This window comes from Pempheris klunzingeri, chromosome 10 (assembly GCF_042242105.1).
Source record: "Pempheris klunzingeri isolate RE-2024b chromosome 10, fPemKlu1.hap1, whole genome shotgun sequence".
NCBI classification, from domain to species: Eukaryota; Metazoa; Chordata; class Actinopteri; order Acropomatiformes; family Pempheridae; genus Pempheris; species Pempheris klunzingeri.
In genome coordinates, this window is record NC_092021.1 from 15,223,984 (window position 1) to 15,248,099 (window position 24,116).

The 24,116-nt window shown below is 41.6% G+C and overlaps 1 protein-coding gene across 2 annotated transcripts in view; it reads left to right on the plus strand.

Annotated features, from left to right (window-relative positions):
• The window catches only part of LOC139208139 (hyccin 2), a 37,298-nt gene that overhangs the window by 1,806 nt on the left and 11,376 nt on the right, over positions 1 to 24,116 (plus strand). For both annotated transcript variants that reach the window (XM_070837719.1, XM_070837721.1), the window contains exons 2-6: positions 12,030 to 12,114; positions 15,943 to 16,020; positions 18,914 to 19,015; positions 20,274 to 20,453; positions 22,620 to 22,700. In XM_070837719.1, the coding sequence (XP_070693820.1) occupies positions 15,970 to 16,020; positions 18,914 to 19,015; positions 20,274 to 20,453; positions 22,620 to 22,700 (414 nt within the window). In that variant the 5' untranslated portion in view covers positions 12,030 to 12,114; positions 15,943 to 15,969. The remainder of the gene's footprint in view (positions 1 to 12,029; positions 12,115 to 15,942; positions 16,021 to 18,913; positions 19,016 to 20,273; positions 20,454 to 22,619; positions 22,701 to 24,116) is intronic.

Genomic DNA, 24,116 nt, shown 5'->3' on the forward strand with positions numbered 1-24,116 from the left:
AGCTCTAAAACAAGCCAAATGTAACCGTAACTGTATTGAGCCCCAGAGTGCGTTGCCTCCCTCCCTCCTACGGTGGTGAACACGCCTAGGGGATCAAAGCTGTAATTAGCCTGACATAGATTAGCAGTGGGGACTATTTTCCACTGTACTCGCTCCCACTGAGCCAGAGGGTCACACAGGCAGACAGCCCCCCGTCCCTCCACTTCTTCTAGTGTGGACACCCAATATTTTTAAATCGATTATGGTATTTTGCTTTTGTTTGTTGCCTCCAAGCATCCAAATCGCTATGCGGTGCACTTCTAAGTCACCGGTGGTGTCATTCTTGTTGTTGCGTGCTGACAGTCTTGAGAATCAGCTGGATATGTGGTTGGCATAGAGAGAGAGAGAGAGAGAGAGAGAGAGAGAGAGAGAGAGAGAGAGAGAGAGAGAGAGAGAGAGAGAGAGAGAGAGAGAGAGAGAGAGAGAGAGAGAGCTGTGGTGCTGCTGACTCACTGCACTGCCAGGTATGAGGTCTCTCTGTGTGTAGGCTGTCTCCATGATGTACAGTATGTCTCTCCCTGAGCACCCTCCGCTCAGAGCCCTGTCTTTCTGTCAGCCAAACACGAGTTCATACTGTTCCTCTGGGGGCTCCGAAGAGGTGGAGCAGCATAATGTGCGTACTCTCTTGTTTGTAAATGAATCAATGCTTTCAAAACTGATTGCAACAAGGTTTAGGAGTCACAGAGTACATGCCCCAGCTAATGATGGTATTATGATACAGGCAATTCTGCCAAACACAATGCATGTTAGGAGGGTGACTGTTTCATTATAATAATTGTGTTTAGGGCTGCGACTACCAATATTTCCATTATCTCTTCATCTGTAGATTATTTTCTCATTTTAAACATCAGTCTGTAAAATGGTGAAAAATGCCTCTCAGAATTTCCCACATCCGAAGGTGATGTAAATAAATAAATTGCCTGTTTTGTTCCAATTTCAGATGAAAACGATTGAAAATGAATAAAACAAGTAATTGTTTATGAAAAAGTTGCAGATTAATTTGTTCTCAGTCAAGTGACAAATTTCTGCAGCTGCAGTTGTGTCACTGAAGTTATAACCTAGCTCTAATAGATAGAAGCAGTCAGTTTTACTACACTTAGTCACAGCATTATGATTCAGTTGCACAGAATTTTAAGAGAAAGTTTAAGAAACTGTGCGACAAAGTGTAGCTTTAGCCTTTAAAGCGCATATACATCACAACTACTATTATAGATATTATTATTACACGTTGTATCCAATCATAAGATTCAAAAGTAAGCAAACAAGTGACATTTACATCATAAATGTGTAGAAACGGATGGATACACCACATCTTACTGTATCTCAAATCATTTCACTATCGGCTAATGAAGTTTAAAAGAAGAGCGAAAATTAACAAATTACTATTTCAAATCCAATCCATTTAAGAACTATTTGTTGCCTCTCTAAGGAGAACACATTGTGGTACGTTGTATGAATGCTTCATCAAACCCATAACTCCAACGTTGGTGTTGTTTACGGGGTTTGACAGCGGTTGACATGTGACAGAGGATTACATGTGCTCGCAGTGGGTTTTTAAAACAATCTCAGATTACATTTGGAAAGTGGCCTGTGCTGCTGCTGTGTGCTGCCATCGCTGGAGCGTTGGTTTGCTGGACGTGTGTGAATGTTTTGATTAGGTTAGATTAACTGTATTATCCCCAAGGGGAAGTAGCTGGTTCCCATGGAAGTGGTGAAAGGCTTTGTCATTGCTCTACTGTGCAGTATGACCAGTTGATTTCAGTGAGCCACAGACTTTCACCTCCTTCAGGTCATTTCAGCGAGTGTTGTGTCTGAAACAGTCCATTATTAATCCAACACTGTGTTGACAGAAGAAGTGGTTTACCTTTAGTCCACCATTCTCTGTATCTGTATTATACAGTGTTGATAATATATGGAGAAAAGAAAGATATCTATTTATATCATGGGTTAGTGGCCAAAAATAGAAAATCTCAATGAATGCCTTTGAATGAAGTAGAATCTGAACTTTTTTCAGTTGACTACACTTCTTGTATCCAGATAATACTTTGTCAGCAGACACAAATGGATAGCTCACATCAGTGAACACAATTAACATGAGACTGAACGGCACGTGAACTTTCCCACTCGTGTGTTTTGAGGGGAAACACAAGCTCTGTATCATTAGTATGGCAGCATGGACGGCTTATTTAAACCAAGATAATAGGTCATCATCCTCTCAGAGCCACTGTTCTCTGCTGGGCTTTAACTTCCAGTAGATCTGCTCAGCTTGCTGGTCACGACTCAGCGCCTGTCTGAGGTTGAACGGATGCCAAAGCCTGGTTGAGTCCAGGAGCCTTTGAGTCATTGCCAGTTATTTGCTGTTGTGATATGATGGAAAAGACGTGGAAGGAGAGTGGGGGCTTTTGCCGAGGCGCTGTCGAGCGTGGCACCTGTTAACAAATATGTCCTCTTACATTTCGTGAGGCCTTGTTTGGTAATAAGGGGAGGGAGTATCTCTAAACTTATTCACCCTAACTGATCAACTATACACAGTGTACTAATTAAAACCTGGTTAAAAGCATAGACGGAATTCTGCATTATGTAATTAGATGTTTTTTCTTTTTCTTTTTTTTTAGGTGTCTATGTCTTAAAAAGAGTGACAAGTGTTTCATTGGAAAGCCAAAGTCTGGCCATGGCTCGATGGCTAATGCTTATTAACTTGGCTACAGTTGCTAGCAGACATTACTGTTATTGTCCAGCTAGCGCAATATCTTTGTGTCTGCTGCAGTGGGATAGACGGAGCCAAAACATAGCCCACATTATTGTTGGTGTTTGCAATGTAGGGAGCACTTTGATTGAACAATTATTACGAGTTTCTTGGGAGGTTGAGAGGCCAAGTTACCTGTCCCCTTCAGCATCTGAAGTGGTATTGTAATAATTCAGCCCCATCTCCTCTGTTCCCCCCCTTGTTGATCCTTTGGTCACGCAGCCTGGGGTCTCAGGCCTGGAGGCCGAGGTGCTGTGCAGTGGTCTGGCCATGTCACGAAAGCTCAAGGTGGCCCACTCATAGGAGACTGCTGAGCGGCTTATACAGCAGTGCACAATTTTTCCCAGTTTCTCTGGAGTAAAGTTAAATACTTAGCTGCTCCCCCACACACCATGCACACACTGTCAACAGCCGTGCTAAATACTGTGGAATTAGTGGTCATGTGTCTGTAGTTTGAACTGTCAGCGAACCTCCTGATTTCCTAAGCTTTCGTTAAAAAGCAGCCCCATGGCTCTTGTTTTACACTGTTTATTTGGTAAAAACCTGAACAATTTCATTCAATACGTTACAGTATCCCTGCTATGAATCCAGCCCTTGTGAAGCTTCTAATCCTCAATTTTGTTGGCATTGTATCAGTATTGATTAATCTCTATTGTATTCTTTGAGGATGTAGCCAGTGGTGGTGTTATATCACGCAGTGATAAAATGAAAGGTTTTTAATGTGTGTTTGCCCCTTTTTATATACACAAGGGTGGCAGAATGTTAGAGATACCATTCAATATAATGAATTCAATTCAACATCACCACTAACCACGGCTTAGAAAATAACCACGGTGTTGACTCAAGGCTTCTGTGACACAGTGTCAACAACTGAGCATTTGAACCTTCATGAGGATGGGATTTATCAAGTTCACCTGTACAATCTAATCAATAGGTTGTGCTGGTGATCTTAAGAAGCAGGTCAGTGTATATGTCCTTGCCTAGTACATCTCAACTGCACAATGCTTCTGTGTCCACAGGAACATTTGCGCTCCTCAGAAATACTCGATTTGAAAAAGCTGTGCTATTCGACATATTTTACACCAAAAAAGCACCTCGTAGGTGTGAATTTGAGTGTGAGTGGTTATCTGTCTCTATGTGTTGGCCCTGTGATTGGCTGGCAACCAGTCCAGGGTGTACCCCACCTCTCGCCCAATATCCAGCACGCCCTGCAACCCTGACAGATAAGTGATGTAGACGATGGATGGACGGAAAGCATGAGAACACTCAATTCTCAAAATACTACTTTGGAAATGAGACTCCTGTAGAATGGTGTCATTTTCCCTTTTGTAAGGAAAGCCATGACTTCCCACGACACAGCTGTAACACTTGTAGTCTCAGTAAGTGCTTGCTTATTATGATACTTGTCTGGAAATTACAGTGTCGTACGCAACATCCCATTGAATGTCCTACTGGATAGGATCACGAACTAAATGCTTGAAATGTACCACATGCCATTGGCTTTCATAAATCAAATTGTTCCTCCTTGATCCCAGTGCTAATGTGTGTAGGAGAGGTTAGTGTGGGACACTCTGGAGGGCCTCGCATGCAACATTTGTGTTGAGATCATTTGCATGCCTCAGTTTGAACAGCAGAGAGGAAGGAGGCAGGATGCTGTTGGCATTCACCTGTGCTGTTGTGTGTTGTGGCTCACCCTGTTTAATTTGTGGAACCGTGTGTGTGTGTGTCTGTGTGTGTGTGTGTGTGTGCGTGCGTGCGTGCGTGCGTAGTTGCATCACGGGCCCATCCCAACACGTCTGGCCCTGCAGCTGCAGCAGAGCTAATTTTAGCCCAGGATGTGCGTACGCCTCAGTTCCCCTAGCCTGGCCTATGAGAGATGAGGAGAGGATGAGTGAGACAGAATAGCCAATCTTTCACTCTCTCTTTCCCTCCTCTTTTCTGTGCACGTATCTCCCTTCATTCCTGCTGGTTTTATCACCTCTAGTATGTATTTTTCATGCCCTAAGAAGCTGTTTTTTGTGTCTATGTCCACGTGTCCTAGGAGCACCGCTATTGATTCGTACAGGAACATATTGACTGTAGTCACAGTTGCCTGCCTGTTTGTGACCTTTACCCACCAAAAGTCTGTCAGTTGGAGTCTCACTGAAGTTTGTACCTGCCTGCTGCCCTATCTTTATAAATATATATATATACATATATATATATATATATAAACCAGGCAACAGGGGTCATTCTCCAGTGCTGTATTTGCTATTAATAAACCCGATTCTATTCCTGAGCAGACAGCCTACTGCACTGGTGAGTGGCTGGTTCTTGTTACGATTGAGAGAAGCACAGGGACGGAGATTACAGGCGACTGGTTTACTGTGGTCAGGTATTAGAGTTAATCCCACTACCGAGGGAAAGTGTCTGTGTGTGTAGTGTGATTGTGTGTGTGGTTCATGAAGAATGGCAACCTGCAAACACACATGCACCAGAGAGGATGAGTAAAATTCCCTCGTTGACTGTGTCAAATCAAACGTACGAGAGGGATTCTTGGGCAGAAACAAAATGAGTGTGTGTGTGTGTTTTTGTGTTTAACCCTTCAGAGTCTAGGACCGCCACACGGCGTCAAAGTCACATGTCGCACGTTTGAAAACGTAAAGCTGTGACACAAGCACGCACGTGCTCAATTCAAAGACTGTTGGAAAGTGTTTGAATTTTGGCGATCGGCCTATTAAGACTAAATTTCTGAAGAGCCGAAGTCGTGCACTACAGCTCTTCTACGAGTTAGAAGATGCTGAATCTGGGAAAGAACGTTCTGATTCTGAGGAAGACTCCTTTCAGAGGATGAACTGGATGCTGCGCGTGAAGACGAACGAGAGGAGGTGTCCGCGCAGACCCCCGCTCCTCCAAAGATCCAACTAGTTCCTACTCGGATTTTGTGTTTCTTTTGCACTTTTACATACAGTGTGTCCATATATTACGTCAAAATAAATAAATACTTGTAGAATCACATAGGTGAGGTTGTGCTGAAAAGAAAGACACAAAGAAAGGCAAGCTAAGCAGTTTTAATGGGAAACACAAAGGTAAAATGAAAAAAAGACTCTGAAGGGTTAAGCATTGGGGCCATGTTTATATGCAAACCAGCAGATTGACTGGAGCAGTTGAATGGCCATAATTTAGGAAGCACAACATATTTAAATCTCAAAAATATTTGCATGTGCTGTATGAGAACCGCACAAACATATTGAAACAGCGGACAGATGAAGTCCAGTATTGTCTTTGAGCAAGACACTGGGTCAGTCCTGGTCTGCATTTGACCCCATGAGCTGACCTTCCTGTTGAAAAAGGTGAGACGCAAAGAATTTCCCAACAGGGATCAATGAATCATAACACCATCATTGTTGGACGTTTAGTTTGCCATGTGTCACATTGAGCAAACTTGAAGGAAGGAGGACAGCATCAGTGGCGCAAACAGAGCAGGAACAGAGCTTGCTCAAGCTCAATAATTCATGGCTGACTGAGCTAAGCTGACCTTGAAAAATCCCCAGTGTTGGACTGTTGAAACCTGGCACTGCTCATTTAGGGCAGAGAGGAGAAGTTGAGACCGACAGATGCAAAGCCACATATAGGGAACATTTTTAAGTCTCCCGTGTGGTAACTTTTTATTTCTTTTATTCGTTGATGCAGGTTAAGAGAGTCATGTGCCGACGCAAATTTTTTATTTCATCACTGTAGTTCACATGTGCTCTTTATTTGTTTAATTTTTGTACCTTCACTTGGTTAAGCCAACATATATTCATCTATTACTTTTATTAATGTGTTTTTTTTTATTTATTATTTTTATTGTATTGCTGTCTCATGCTCTTCATTGGCTACAAAGAAACGGAAGTTGTATAGCTAACACTTCCATTGTTCCACTGTGGGTGGCTGTGGCTCAGAGGTGTAGAGTAGGTCGTCTATCAATCAGAAGGTCAGTGGTTCAATGAGTCTCCTATGAGTCAGCATGTCGAAGTGTCTGAACCCAAACTTGCTCTTGAAGCATAGCTTCATCCATAATGTGTGTGAAGGAAGAGTGTCCTCCAACTTAGATTCCTCTTGAATGAATGATGGGTGAATGAGGATGTAATGTAAAAAGTCCTTTGAGTGGCTGAAATGACGAGAAAGGCACTAGACAAACAAACACATCATTTACCATTTATTGTCTAGACTTATTTTCAGATGTTGCCTTGTTTTTGTTGTTGCTGTACCCAGCACAGTACAAACATCGGAAGAAGCAAATAATGGCAATGGGCACTAGTCCACCATGCTTAACTGAAATAATAGAGACTGAAATGAGATTGGCTTTGACTCCCTTCACTCCTCCTCCTGCCAAAACCTCTCAGTAATCTTACGACATGACCGTTTTCCAAAATTCGGTCTGATAACAAAAATACTTGGATATCAGTTTAGGTATCATAGATATCAGTTTTGACTAGAAGTGCTGATTCATGGGGTACTGGTAGCATTTGAACCGTGTCTTCACACGTCACCGCTGACTAAAACTGCTGCAGCATTTGCATTTGTTGTGGCGAAGCTACCCCACACTTATTTTCCTTCTAAATATTTCTATATTTTTTCCGCTGCTTTGATGAATGTTTTGAGCACGCACTTGCCGACTCGTGTTTGAACTGGCGCATGTGATAAAAGTGATTACATTTCCGACACACTTGTAGCTGGCTGTGGGGAAATAAAATCATTTTGTTTCTAACATGTTGAGACTGCAGCAATCACCGGAAAACCTAAATAAGTGTTGATTGTGTCAGGTATTTCTGTTTTTTTTTTTAGGGAGGTCTTGACTACGGCTCACCAGTGGTTCATACAGAAACCACAACAGCAAACCTGCCACCACTGGCAGGGAAAATTGTATCCCAGAATTAACTAATAGAAGCTCAGTGTTTATTGGTTTGCCTAAGGTTAGTTTTTACAACAACTGAAATCATCCAGGTCCGTCTCCTTTCTTCTGTTTGAATACAGCAGTGCTTCAGAGTGGTTCTCTGTACTCTGTAGAACTAGGTGTGTTTGTTTACACTGGTTTAATGAGTCACTTAGCCATGGATACTTGTATGATTCATCCGTCTGCAATGAATGATGAAAATTGTTTGGTGCTTGAAAGAGCACTTAGTACTCACTTGACATGAGACTCCAGCTACTACGGGCATAGGTTGCAGGGTAAAGCTGCACGGTTTTATGTGGTGCTTTGTTACCAATGTGTCACCTGTTGGAAAAGCGTCCTTTTATCGGTATAATCATCAGCTACTCTTGAGCCTCCCACCTAATGTATTGCTCAGTCAAGCCCCAAATGAAGAGGTTTGTTAACGCTGACAGCAAGTTAAACACATACAGAGCGCATGGACCAGCAGCGTGGGATTACCATGCAAGCTGTCTGTCATAGAACTGACGTGATTAGCATGCTTGCAGTGTTTGTTTATAGAGTTGCACAGCATGTCGATTAGCATGCTGCAGCTGTTGTTGGTCCTGTATGTCCTGGCAGCTGGCAGAGGGGAGGAGGGGCTGAGACGAGAGTCATGCCACAGTCTTTCCCCCAAACACTCAAGATGCTAATCCTATGTTGCTGTTTTGGATTTTATCACCGACTTGACCGATTGTATTCACTCACCAGCTTAGCCAGCCAACACAGTACTTATTGAGTCATGAGACTGCAGAGGTTCCAGGGTTCAGTATGAGTGTGAATGGTGAGCAATTCTTTCCCCTCCCTCATGAGCGCAGTGAGAGCAACATGAAGCACTCCACACCTGCCTGACTCAGTTATGTATTAACCAGTGGTGGTATGAAAGGTTCCACTATTTCAGCCCCATAGCATCATCATATAATAAATGGATTGCGTTTACAGACTGAGAAAGGAAGACTTGATGGACTGAATATTTACATAATTGTTTAATTGATCGACACACGCTTTGGACATTCATAATCCCCATGAAATGAATTGTAATAGATCTGTTGATCCCAAAACTTCTCATTTAGCACCAACATCAGAAAAAATTCACTTTGTTCGGGCCATTATTACGGCTGTAGACTCTTAATCTTGTTTCCTGTCCACTGCTCAGTCCAGGGTGTATCCAGACAAAAAGAAAGTACTGTAGTATTTGTCATAAAGAAAATATTGAGCCAAGTTGCTTTATCTAGCTATGTTATACAACACAAATGCACTCTGTATTGCCAGTTTGTTAGATCCACCTAGCCAAAACGAATGCTGCCTTAATACAGCAACCCTGCAATACATCTTATAATATTCATTTTTTGTTGAAAGGTCTCTAGAGAGGTGTTGATTTGGGCAACTGAATATAATTCTGGTATAAAATTGTTGTGATAAAGGATTACTGCTAGCTGTATTATTCACGACAGTTTGTTAAAACCACGCAGAGCAGTTAACATATTTATTGTGTGCTAACTGCTCTTGGAAATAAACACACAAAATAAACTTGCTGGCTGTGTTTCAGCAGCGTGCGCCGTTAAGCAGTGTGTTTAACAACGACATTGTGTTTTGGGGTTTGAAGTGCCGTAAACAGGATGGGTTGGCACTCTCCCATGTGAGCCGCTCCCCAGGACAATGAGCAGGTCCTGCACAGAGGAAGAGTGGCTCATGAAGGAAAGTTTGCTTATTGTCATTCGCTGGGCCTCATTAGGTGTGTGACATTTAGCTAACAGCGACGGCGCGCTGGAAAACACTGTTGTTGTTAGACATGCAAACGCCGGGATGAGATAGAAGCAGAGTGGGGAGAAATTACTTTGTACTCCCAAAGTACACGTCCAGGTAATTATGCAGTTTTGTAACCAGAAGGGAGGACAGAGAGGACATTTCTGCCACTCTTTGGTCTTGCTGTGTTGCTTAGGTAGATGTTTAATATGTCTTATTATTAATTATTTTATATTGGTTCTGTGGCTTTTGTGTTTCATCTGTATGACGGTCAAAATTCAACCTAATATCAAAGGCTTGAGGCAAAAATCCTTTCGTTAAGACTGAAATTGTTGAACTGAAGTAGAAAATGAATATCCTTTTGTTACAGTGCAATCAGTTTCTTATATTTTATGATTTCAGGCACCTCCTCTGTCTTACTTGTGCGACAATTCAAAGACCAATTCACTGCAGTTCAAATGATGTGGGTCTCTTTTGCTCACCTGGTATTCTCTGAAAGTTCCTCGGGGAGTCTTAATAGATGTACCTCCTGCTTGCTTTGTTCCTTACTGTTAAGGAGCTGTTTTTTTCATTTGAAAAAGCAGCAGTGAGCAAGAATCCTATTGAAGACCTATTGAAGATATCTAATTACTGTAAAAGTTATGTGAAATAAAGAAAAGTTAACAAGTAATTGCATAAAAGATGAACCCTTGAAGATTTCACACCAGCTACTTGGAACAAAGCTCTAAACGTCATAGTTATTAAGATGAATTTGTACCTTAGTAGTGAAAAACACATTTCTACAGGGGTATACCATGAGGCCACTGCTACCTTGTACTGTCTGGTTAAGATCAGTCACTGTTTCTACCATTTAAAAGAAAGATAGAAACCTCAGATTAGATTTCTCACAATTAATGGCTACTTGTGGTTGACTATTAACTGAAAATAACTTCCCGGCAAACCTTTAACCTGCTTCTGTGATGTATGCAATGTTTTAGTGTTGCAGATCTTGTTTTATTATTCATTCCTTGTCCTTCCCTTTATTTCATTCACTCAACCTGGAGCCACTGTTGCCCTCAGCTTTGATGAGTCACACTATGAGTACGCTTTGTGAATACCTTCTTTACAGCTTTCAATAGATGGTAAAGAGGGTATACACATCATTCTAGACAGATGGGACGCCTGCATGGTAATTTCCTCAGCTCTTTGTGATGAATTGCTAATATAAGAGTCCTTCCGATAAGCACAAGGCTGTTTTGGAAATGCTTGACATCAGATGGAGTGCTCAGTGATGTGGCACGGTCTGCTTCTTAGGGACATGCAGCAGTGCAGAGCAAGCCCTCTACAGCCTTGATTCTTCCTGCCAAATATACAGTAAAAACTATGGGTGTGGATCCTCAAGATGCATTTTTAGCAGCCGAGGATAACAAGTTCGCCAGCTGACTGTTGCTATGCAACAATAACTCCTTGTGCCATGCCTCAAAATAACCTTCAAAACAAAAGTGTTTGTTGAACAAATGCAGTTTTTATCTTGAAACAAAATGCGTGTTATTGGTTTGTACTCTGGATGCATGTAATAAGGCCTCTGCATCACTGCGATGTCCTTTAATGCTAAAACTGGGCGTCTTTCAGTGGAGGGCCGTGCTGTTGTAGCAACCGTTTGACTTTTCCAAGTCTCCATGATGTCAACTGCTTTGTGCATTGTCTTTGACTGATCATTTGTCATTTATGTTGAGTGCTGGCAGTAGAATTTCCCTTTTCAACAAAATGAGATTCATAAATTCAAAACCACCAATCTTTGTAAAGCATTTTTTTGCAAGCTCACCAAATGATACTGAATAATAGGGAGGAAACAGTTTAACAATTATTTTCAGTATCGACCAATCCGCTGATGATCTTCTCAATTAATCACATTCATTTGGTTTGGTCTCAAAGACCAAAAACACACACAATAACACAATGTCTGAGAGCCCAAATTGATGTAATGTAATTCCTTGTTTTGTCCAACTACTACGTCTTAAACCCACAGATATTAAATGCACTATAATGTAAGACAAGCAATGGCTGCAGATTCTCACATTTTCTAACCTGGAACAATTATATTTTGCCATTTTTTAATAGGTAAAACAGTTGCTAATACATTTTTTTCAATCAACTAATTCTTTATGGTTTTACTTTATCTGATTATCTTGCATCATTTGCAGATGGCAGATCATTGTATTGTAAAAAAAGAATATTAACTGGTATCGCCTAATGGGTGCTGAAGCACAGAACATTTTCTTGTTAAATTGATTCTACCACTTCAGTTATGTCACTTTGGTCTGTTGATAATGGACCTCTGTTTTTTAGTAGTAGACACCTGTGGATGATCACACACAGAAGTTTTCTCTCTGGTGGTCAGACGTTTGACTGACGGCCATGTTGTGTATGTGTAGGTTATTGTAGCTGGTCCTTAGATCTGACACACAGTTGCACAAGTTATGTGAATCAAGTTTAAGTATCATTTGTTGCAGATGACCACTTTTCCCGTGATAGTTCTTCCCTTGAGGATGTGACTGATGGGTCATTTTTGCCTTGTTGTTGCAGGTGACCCTCAGTGATTGACAGATGTGTGACACTGTGGAGAAACATTTGCCTCTCCCAGTGGAGATCTGAGTTCTGGGACGCTGAGGTAAGCACAGGGGCGGGGGTCAACAACACGTTTACCAAACTGCCTCATATTTTTTGAATTTACTGATACTGGTGATCTCCTGAATTGTGTATTTGTTGAATGTATTTTCTGCCTTGATGCTACAAAAATCAGTTTCTCATTTACAGTGTATTGCATATTTTCAGTGACAGACTGGAACTAGACCAGTATTGATGCTTATTCTATTCTCGGCATGTTTCTCTAGTCATTTGGGTTTATTTCAGTATATATAGACTGATAGATTGCTATTACTGATTATGTAAAATGCTAACCATGACAATTACTGTACATCGCAAACTGCAAATGAAATTTAAATATGAAAATTGTCCCCCTGATGATCTGTTTGACGGATCATTTCCTTAATTCAGTGATTACAGATGTTTTTTTATCAAAGTTAAACACATGTTTTTTTCCCCTGGCTTTATGTTTTCACCTTTTTATATGTGTTCCCTATACACTTAGATCAAAAAACGACAAAACAAAACACAATGAGCTCTGGCTTTAAGAATTATGGTGTTGCTGGCATATGTAACAACAAATTTTGAAACCTTTTCATGTTTCACATCTCACATTCTCAGATTTTAATCTCGTATCAGCTCTTCCCTTACCTGACGTTTACAGCAGCCCCCTGTTTTATCTACATCATGAGAGCAATTTAAACTAAGCTGTTTTTACAAAATGGTCAGATCTTATTGGTGAATATTTGCCACTGCCTAAAAGTCACTCGGCTGCAGTTCCCATGGTAACTGATAAGCCTGCCCTGCTGATGGAGAATTACACTTCAGTGAGTCTTTGACAGTTTGACAAGCCAGAGGAAATGAATGAGTCAGCCTTTCATGAAGAGCTGAACAAGCTTACTAAATGGAGCCTCTCAATTCACACACTCGGATTTAAGGAGTGTGCTTGCACAAAAAGATTTGACTCGTTCAGATCGTCATCGGCTCTGAGCAGAGAACATGATCTCTGTCTCCTTCAGCCTCACGGCAAATCGGATATCTTGTTCCCCTAAGCTTGTTTTGTAACATTTTCAGACTTATCTGCACCATTCAGGGTGCGACGCATCATTATAGGTTGGATTAGCTTAAGATGCTAACCTCTAAATACTGGAGTGAAACACTGGTGTGCCTTTTTAAACCGTTACAGTAGGTAGTCCACATTAAGGTTAGCGCTTGTTCAGGCTTTAAACACAGGTTTGATTGTAGCATTTGTGTGTCCATTACTACCATTTACTGCTTTTTTGCAGGCAAAAGTAAGAACGTGAACATTTTTGGTCTTGCCCTATAAAAACATAGAGAATGAGAAATGAATCCCAGAGAAGCATTAGAGCTTTTGCAAATTCCCTTGCCTAATGATTCGGGTGTATCAAATAAGATTTTACAGGGGTGTGTCAACATTATACTTGCACACACTTTTACACTGTTTGGGATTTAACAAAAAAGAGCAGTGTGTGAGCATCTTATAAGCAGGGGTTGCTAAATCTGACTAAGTCTGTGTTTGCATATTCCCAATTTTGCGCCTACACAGCCTTTTACTCTTGAATCTAGGCAGTTTTATATGTCTTAACTCTCTGAATAACTGTCTGCATAATCTCTGTGGCTGGAGTTGAGGTTTGTTTACTTGCAAGTGTCACAAAGTTAAGGACACTGACCCAGATACAGCTGGAATGAGTTTATTCGCAACACTCCTCTGTCACATGTCGTCTGCTCTGAGAGCAAATTTGTTCTGCCAAAGAGAGGAATGCATTGGTCAGATCTCAGATTGTGACTTGCAATGTGGTCACAGCATGAAGGCAGAAGCTTTGATGAAATAGCTCATTGCAAACCAACTGAGTCAAATGTCTACTTATATTTTGTCTGGCTTCTAACCAAAATGAACAGTACAAATACCAAGATGTCATCTGTAATCACAAATATATTCTTGTGTAACAATATGAGTTCTGTACCACCATAATAGTTTATCAGCATGTATGCGATCTATATTATAGTTAATTTTTGTCAATTGAATATTGCTGTCACAGTCACAGTATTTGATAAAAAGCTCAGACTGAGTTTGTTTTGAAGCGTGCAGGTAACACAGTCAGACTGTTAGCTGCAGAAGAGCACCTGACAAGAGGCCTTTGCCTGAAATGCTAAGTGGGATCTTCCCACTTTGAAATGAGAATAGATCGAGCTAATCCTAATCCCATCAATGTAAAACCACAACAAGTTTATGAGCCACACGGTGTTTCCAAGAGCAAAGGTTCCAGGGCACGTCGAAGCTGAGCAAAGGTGACAGAAGTCAGAGACCAAACTCGTGTCTGAAAAAACACTCTTTTAAAGGGTTTATGCCTTTGAGTTGACAAAGTCTCTAGGTTTGTGTTTTCAGAAAGGCCCCAGTGTGACCATGACTCAGTCCGCATGGTTTAGTTTAGTTAGTGAGGTTGGAGTCAAGGACTCTCTTCATCTGTCACATTTTGCCAGTTGTGTGTGCAGCTGCTAGGCAAGTATAGCTCAGCTTTGGCTGCTTTGCCATTCAAGATCCTTTTGTTCCTTAAATATGGCTGCCATTCAGTCCAAGTTTGTTTATTACAGATTTCACATTACCGTCTGAGTCATGAGAGATTTAACTGACTGGTTGTCAAATTGTGTAAAAAGATTTTGGCATTTATGGCAAGCTATAAGTCTAGAATTACTTCAGCTTGATTTATCTCCTTCATTCTGGCAGCTTGGCTCACTGTGTCTCTTGCAACATCGCCGACAGTCTGTGTCCAAACTGTCACTGCAGTCTGTGACCTCTCACCCCGCTGAGCTGCACTCTCACACTCACACACTAGCTGAGACTCATGCCTCCTTCTCAGCTAGCCATTTTATGGGATAATTAATATTTTCCATGCAATGAAGTGTGAAGAAGAAATAGCTTTTTATTTTGGGCAGTTTGCTGAAGTTAATTTTAGCTGCTGAGCGCAGAGAACAAGACGAGGGATAACAGGGCGCCTGTAGCCCGAGATCAGAGTATGTTTGAAGAAACCAGGGGGCTAACTGTCTTTTATTATCTCACACATCATCTCTCTTAATGTACTATGAATAGAATCTGTGATAACATGTAGGAAATTCACATCTAGCTTTCTGTCATTGCAAAGTACAATAAAACAACACAGTCATTTTCAGTTATTTCCTAAAAGCCCTGAGCTCAGCCACCTAAGATTTGTCATGGGAAAACCCATATGACTGTGTTGTGGTTCATGTCCATGTCATCGCTGATCCATGGTGACAGGTGAGGTCACTGAAGTGGCTACTTATACAACAATGTGGCCAGCATTATAGCTTCAACACTCAGAGGTGTTAAAGGGCCATGCTGGCGTTATATCCCATTCACTACAAGTCATCTGCAATAATCACTGCTGTTTCCAAAGCGTATCATAGTTTCTTAGATTCCTAACTACTGTCATCTATGCAGGAAATAGTTTATTCCAACTTGCCGGTGATCAGTCACACTAAACATTTAGTTTTCTTAATTTTCATAATGGCTGCCTATTTAGAAATACATTATAACATCTTTAAAAAAATGTATTGTTTCGAAAATGGTTGGCACTAAAATGAAGTACGTGTACTATGTGGTAAACAGGCTCAAACACCGAAAGACGCTGGTATTGATCTTCATCGCGTCATTGCAAGCACACATGGTTTGGATAAGTGCTCACCGTTTTTTACTGCTGTCTGACTTTAACTAACTAAGTGTTTGCTTTGCCTCTCCACCCATGTGTCCTCCTGCCCACCTTCCCTGTTGCTATACCTCAACCTCCACCTCCCCTCTCCCTCTGTCCTCCACCAGGCAGCCGAGGGGGGGTCTCTGAAGAAGATGCTGGGTTCAGAGCGTGGTGTTGTCGAAGAATGGCTCTCAGAATTCAAGGTAAAGGTCCTACTCTCCTCTCCTCTCCTCTTATGACTCACATCAGTGAAATGTTCTCCTGGACGTCATCTTTAGAGGCACTTTTCCAGAGAAACCACACACTGTGGGAGTAAGAGCTGTGATTGAGTGTTAAATGTGCAAGTTTATGCATGTCACCTCTTCAACATTTTAATCCTTTTGTAAATTGTGAATGCAAGCAAGAACTGTGGCCATTTTAGGACGGTTAAGATGGCTCTACTTTTATCAGCTGAAGTTGATTGTACTTCGTCCAGTTCAACCTGAACACACTAACAGTGCCTGAAGCATTTATTGGACGTCCATCTCACAGAGCAGATACACTTTTGATTTTACCTGTGAGACACGTGTTACATTTATCCGTATCATTATGCTCTAATTGAAACTTGTTTTTGTTTGTAATATAAACAGGCTTTGGACACAAGCGGTCATTCAGATCACACTTTCTATACTCTGTTAACCTGCAAGAATATGATTTATGTCTTGCTAGCATATAATAAATGCTGCCATATAATTTTCTTTCAAGTGCTAAAAGCTGATGAAACTGACTCAAAAACAGTAAACAGAGTCAGCTTCACTCACTCATAACTGAAACTCAAACATGGTGAAATGATAACAGCAGTTTTCCTGTTTGTTGTTAATTTGTCATTGTTAATGTGCTGTAGATTTAAGATCAGATGCATTAGAAGTCCACTGACATAATCCTTTGATAAAGATGCACATTTTCATAGCACAAAGCCTTCAGAGCTTTGCCTAAAGACGTGTAACAACAAAACAGTCATGTTTAAAGGGTTTAATCTGAAAAAAGATGACTCGTGGAGCGTTAATTTATGAGTTGTGTTGAGTGCTCATCAGCATGCACTAATCACAAATATTGACAATATTTAGATTTTCCTCCAAGGAAAACGTAACTAACAAAATAAAAAACCCGGCACAGTTTCACAGTAGCTTGTCAGTTCCTAATTCTACGCATGTATTTAACGTGTGCAATTTAAAAACACCAATCTGGTTTAATTATCTCGAGGAACTACATGCTCGTTTCAACATTCACTTCACTACTTTTCACTGATATTAAGGCACAGCTGGGTCTGACAAAGTTCATTGAAACACGAGGAAGTACAGCACCCCGACTAACACATACACAACCTTTACTATCTAATTTGTGAGCATCTCTTTTCTCCACTGCACCATCTTTACTCACTGGGTTTATTTTTGGTGGTCTGGCTCGTGTCTATAAAGCACAATATTCACATGGGAATTTATATGAATGCAGAAATTACCTGCAAACTGACAGAAATTGAATATTTAATGATATATATCCTTTGTTATTGACTTTGTTTTTAGACGGTTAAGTAGATTTTCTTGTTTGTTCATGTCATGTTTACTTTAAAGTCTGTTAAACAGGAGAGGCAAAGCTATTGTTTCCCTTTGGGCAGCACACTGTGTTTATTCAATAAAACAAATATAGCCGTTATCACCATTTCGTTAAACAAATTCAAGTGTCTGTTACTTTACAATCATTAATCGGTGGCAAATACCTATTCTAGAAGCTTTCAAGATGCAAAAAAATGCTGGCAAAACACACCTAAGCAATATTGGAGATGTGGCTGCTTGAAGACGCACCAGACTTGGGACACAGCAACCCAAGGTAACAATCAGGGTAGACCTGCCCCTGTTGAGTCTGAGATGTCCTGTACATCAAGTATTTAAAGTTATATGTATGAGATCTACAGAGTGTTAAGAGAAGATGAGCCAAAAATAAGGAATTAGAGTGAGGTATGTAAAGAGGGATGGCAGAAGAGAGCACTAAATTGTGAAACAGAGAAAAGAGGGAGTATGATGAATAGTGAGGGATTGGTATGACTCATTGTGTGTGTGTGTGTGTGTGGTGCAGACCAGGCACATTGTGTTCTGTCCTCAGAGTGACCATACTTGGGCCTTGCTGAGAGGATATCTCTGCCTTCTGTCACTGACAGACAAACACAATCTTGACCATTTAAAGAATTCCCCCCCAGGATACTGTGAGCCTGTCACAGACGGAGATCACTCTGTGATGTTCAGTGCCTCCAAAGAGTTATTTCGTAATTCCATTTCATGAGCATGTTCACCTTCACTTAACCAGCCTCATTAAATTGCTCAGTCACTTACCAGAGATGGGCCTCTTTTATCAACACATTTTGACACGTCACAGTATGAAAAGCACGGGTGTAAATAAATAATACAGTTGATCATGGCTGAGTTCTATTTAGCTGCTTCAGTTTCAGGGTCCTGGTGTTGTGCACACTGGCTGCTGTGCAGCCCTGTGTTGTAGTATGACAATAAATGAACCTTGTACCCTGCACCTTGTATTAGTAATACATGATTTCCCTGCTGTGAAAAAAGGGTAAGGGTGACATTCAGGTGTGGGTCATGATAGTAAAATCACAATAGCAAAGTTTCAGTAGACTAGGTCAGAAAGATGATCTATTTGTGCAGCTGCCGTTGGAGAATTAGTTTATGCATTTATTTTTGATTGATTGTTCAACATTAATGTAGACATTTAAATGCTGTGCACACTCTAGCTGGTGTTTTCAGTCACTCTGGCGAACAGATCTTTCGTCAGGTTGCAGTTGAGTGGAGCTTTGCCTGAAATCATAGGATGACACCAAACTTTATGGACCAATAAGATTGTTTGTGTCACTCTGAAAACGCTCCTTTTACATTGTAGTGCACTATACTTACTGGCTGTCATTTTAAGCACCCCGGTGGGAGAAAACATTGTGTTTACAGCATATACACTTCTTTTCTCTAACAATCTTGTGTCATACCTTTAAACTTGTAATTTCATGTAAAAATTGGGTGCCATTGCTCAGCAAACCTTTCTTTCTCCTCGCTCCAGTCCTTACCAGAAACCCACATCTCCAGCTACGCCGGCAGCCTTCATCTAAAGAAGTCCCTGGTGCCAGCTCTCTACAGAGTCATCCAGGACCCCAACAATGAGGTGATACACAGAGGGCATACATACACGCACACAAACACGCACAGAGTCCCAAGTATGGCTTTTTTTTTTTAGCTCAGGGAAAAGTGTTTGCTTGTGACTCACATTCTGTAGTCTCAGCTGGCAGCGAGCAAGAAACACGCAACTGTGCCTGCGGGCTACACATGCAGACTGTACTCTGGGAGAGTGTGATGGACGGGCACAGTGGCAGTGCCAGCCACATTACCTGTGAGATGGCACAGCATGTTCCCTACACTCACACACCGACTCACACACACACACACACACATACACATACACATACACATACACATACAGCAGTCTGACTGAAAGATCTGCTGCACACACCAGAAAAGCTGTAACGCAGATATTGTATATGCACAGACTCACAAATTCAGTTTATTATTAGGTGTGCTGCAACTCACAAACTATTTTTTAAAGCACAGGTGTTTGCTGTACCAGCAAGGCTAAACCAGTATTTTGTCTTTAAAGGACCTAATGACATGATTTTGAGGAAAAGGCCTGAAGCACTCAATGAGATACGACTTTGATTTCATTATAATTATACAGTCAGTGCCTTCAATTCTCTCCCCACCTCCACTGCACCCCGACCCCCTTATTCCCCCACTCTTTCATGGTCGAACTTGGGTGTCAAGCAGCCAGGGATCTAATTTCCATTAGTGTTGTCACTGTGGCTGCAAAATCCCATTAATGATCAGACAAGTGATCCGGGAGGGAGAGAGAAAGAGAGTGTGAGTGCGTGCGTGTGTTTGCAAAGTGTGCTTGACTGTTGCATGTTTGGGTGTTTTTTCGCTGATGACATGGAGGGCCATATGCCTTGCCAAGTTCATTAATGAGTTGCTGCTTATTTCAGGGTCAGCCACAGTACGACACACACACACTTAGACAGTAGTGCTGCGTGGGCACTCGCTTCACTGACCCCTGGCCGGCATAAACACATCGGTCCAGCTGGCTCCCCTGAGACTACATCTGACCAGGCTTTCATTGTAGTGATTTATCCCCTCTGCTCCTACGCACCTCCCACTATTGACCGGCAACAAAACTTTCCCTCCATCTATCCATCCCACTGTGTTACAGTCAGGATGTTCAATCATGTTTTATGATGAGAGCTGTGAAGCAAAGGCACTCGGTGTAATTCTGATGGCTATTCAGAAAGGTTGACAAATGGAAATTACATACTGTATTTCCACTAGGGTCTTAGACTTATTTGTGTTTACTTTCGTCCCCCTCTCCAATCTAGCTACTCGAACCTGTGTGCCACCAACTGTTCGAGCTGTACCGGAGCTCTGAAGACCGTCTGCGGCGCTTCACCCTACAGTTCCTGCCTGAGCTGGTGTGGGTATATCTGCGCATCACAGCCAGCAGGGATCGCCAGAGCAATGGGTGCATCGAGGCCCTCCTCCTGGGCATCTATAACCTGGTGGGTGTCGGCCCTTGTGTATGTAGTGGGGCATGGGGGGGTTAAAGGCGAGATCTTGTACAAGATATGCATTTGGAGCAATTGTTTCTTAATGTGTTAGCTGTGAGATATATCTTTATCTGCCTGTTTTTATCCCCAATTCAAAGTATCCATACCTACTAAGAGGGATGCAAAATGGCAACCACAATGGCTTCAGAAAAGGAGCTGTCACATAAAACAGAGCAATGGATGAGCAAAGAATAAGAACATGAATGGGTAATTGTCCTGCACTTGGCTTGTGTGTGCAGATAGGTACTGCAGTGATGAGAGAAACAGCAAACATCATCTAGGTCAAGTGTCATTTAGAGAAACACTGGGTCCCCACAGCTCGAGGGATGTTGCCCTGTAAAGGACCCTGACAGAGAATCACACCATTGTCACTATCATTATGGACATAAATGGCCAACAGGGACGTGTCCACATTCCTGCATTTGGACTTTAACTCTTCAAATACATGACGTGATAATTGACTAACCAGGATGCTGTCGCTGTTATGTTGTCACATCACTGTCAGCCGACAAAGACGGCCTTATTCTGTCTCCCAACTCTCAAATCTTTACAGGACATTGTTAATTAGGGGGGCTCAGTATCATACTTTACAGGTGATTGCTTGATGTGAATGGATATATGTAGATGTAATTTTTTGTTTCAGGAAAAGCTGTGCTTTTCTCAGAAACATATTTGGCATTTGCTTTTACAACCCTGGGGATGGTTATGATTGGCTCTGCGTGTGCAGCTTTTATACTGTTAATGTAGGAAACCGTTGAAAACGTTGATATACAAGTCATCAGTTATCTTTTAGTTGACAGGTGGAGGTTGTAAGTCTGTTGACATTAAAGACAATCCACAGGGAAAACCCAGGGAAAACCTAATGGATAGACTCGGGATGGATTGCGTCACCAGGAAACACCCTTGGGGAAATGGGCTAAGAGCCAGAGATATCTATAGACAGAGCTCCATGTCAGCCAGCATGGCTTAAGGTATATCCATGCATAATTTATTCCTCTGTGTCCATACCACACACACACACTCTGTACATGCACAAAGACCTCTTGCCTATAGCCATTGATGACTGAGCTCTGATAAACAGCTTTGCTCTCAGCAGTCCCATCAGATATTCAGAGATATACTGCGATCCAGTGAAGGGCAGGACAAGGCCTGAACCAGCAGTACGCTCAGGGAGAATGGGAGATAAAAGGGATAAAGCCTTTTTAGTGCCCCATTCCAAAACCTAGATTATGGATGCTCGGATGCATGGATGGATAAACTGATGGTTGTTGTTTTCTTTTGCATTAATTTACGTGCAGTGGACCCACGCAGACGGAAAATATAAATCTGACTAATTTGATGAGCGTATGTGAAAGGAAAAACTATTGCAGTTAAAGGGCATTTATGCATATTTAATGATATTATAAAAATCCCCCCACCTTCAACATCAGCCATAAATTATACAGATAATAGATAAAGAGTACTGAGAAACTAATACACTCAAAAGAAGCACAATCATTTCTATGTCTTTCAGTTAACAATGCCTGCAGTGGTCACGTGTAATAAAACTACTCAATAACTCTTGCACACCACTTGAATCCTCCTCAGCTGCACATAATTGGTTTACAGAGCAGAGCAGGAATAACAAGAGCTCTCTGCTCTACATGTACTTCATTATTATTTTCACTGGGATTGTGACTGGTGCTTATAATCAGGCATTGCTTTTGGAAGTGGCATCTTTTTTTTTTTAGTGACGCATTAATCTTTGTTATGTATCACAGTTTGAAATGGGAATTGAGTGGTGAGGGAGCTGGCAATGATATTTAGTGCGTCAGAGTCGATAGCGTGTACCAGCAGCACGGTCTTAGCCCAACAGCAGGAGGGACAGTGGATTGTGCAGCAGTTGTTAACCGCACGCTGCTGAATGCCTTTTCCAGGACCACAGAGAAGGTCTAAACTAGATTGAATTATGTTGGTAGAAATCTGAATTCAAATCAGATGGGTTTTTTTTTTAACAATATCTATCTACCATACCAATGCAGATGAACATCAAGCACCAGACTGTTAAAAACAATCCTCCACTCCTTTAATGACGCAGCCTTTCTGTCTCCTCTTCCCTCCCTCTCTTTGGTTTTGCAGGAGATCGTGGACAAAGACGGCAACAGCAAGCTCCTCTCCTTCACAATCCCATCTCTGTCCAAACCGTCGATATATCATGAGGTGGGCCTCCCGTCTGTCCCATCAATCAATTATTTTAAGGGTTTTTCACCACACCTCTTTTCTAAGTATACTATTTACTTTCACCCTTCCTGCCTTTCTTACCCCCCCCTTTCTTTTTTTAATCTCTTTTACTGCTTCTGTCTCCTTCTCTCTGTCTTTTCCTCCTTCCTACTGACTGTGGAAGCGTTCTCCAACAGACTTATTTAAGTGGCTGTTTGGAAGATGACACCTCCTCAGTGTCGTCTCCTGAGCTTATCCATTTATGTGTCATAAGGTGTCAGGATGTTTCAGAACTAAGGCAAAGGAAGGAGGGAGGGGGTCATTTTTCACACACTACTGTCAATTTGCGCAAACGACCAAAAGCTTCAACTATGAATGTGTTTTGAGGAATGATTGAGCATGCTAACGCCACCTCTGCCAGAGCCACTTTTCCACAGGCTTAATTAAAACCATTTAGGGTGAAAAGTTTGGGCAGCCCGACAACGAAGAACTAGCCTAGCCAGGAACAAATCCTTTAAAGTTTAGCTGGAAATGCTTATACTTAAACATTTCTGTTTGTGTCGACTTTTATATTAGAATTAGATAACTCTTACCTTTTCTTTTCATTTCCCTAATATTCTTTTTAATCTCCCGTTGCTTTTGGGCTTCTGCTACCCAGCCCAACTTCTGACCTGACTGCTAAAACAGGGCTTAGTATTGATTATTGTGTTGACCTGGATTTCATTAGCAAGGTGTTTAACAGGACATGCTGACCTACGACCATTTCCTGAGGGCATAAGGAAGCAGTGTGTCTTCTTGACTACTCTTTTTGGCTTCTGCTACGCAAAGCAAAGACTGTATAGTCTACTTTTATATGGTATGATAGCCCTCAGCAGGTGCTAGTGTGTCTGTGTGAGTGAGTGCTGATGACTCTACAGTGTGTGGCGCGTGCTGAGGGCAATTTATCGCTGTAATTACAAGCTTGAGAGACTCTTCCCTCCATGCTGAGAGAATGAAGAAAGCATGGAGGCAGGATTGGGAGGTGTGTGCATGAATCACAACAAGCCTCACAGACTGTAGTACGGTCCTGCACATCATGTGGCCTAATCCCCAGGCCTCCAGAATTAGCATACACTTCAGTCCCTCTCTGCTCAGAATCACCCGAGATACTTAGGGCAGAATATCAATTCAATTTAGGGGTGACTTTTGTTCTGCACATCATAAGAATGAAGTAGCTTTGTGATCTATTATCATTGGACATAAATTTAGACTCCACTCAGTCATTTTCTGTCATTACCAATGCCACTTCCTCTTTCTATTTTGCTCATGAAAGAAAGAGATTTAAGATTCATTTGCTTATTGCCATATCAACCATATTTGCAATGAATATGTCTTCTGGATTGACTCAATAGTCGACCAATGCAAATTCCCCGAGGA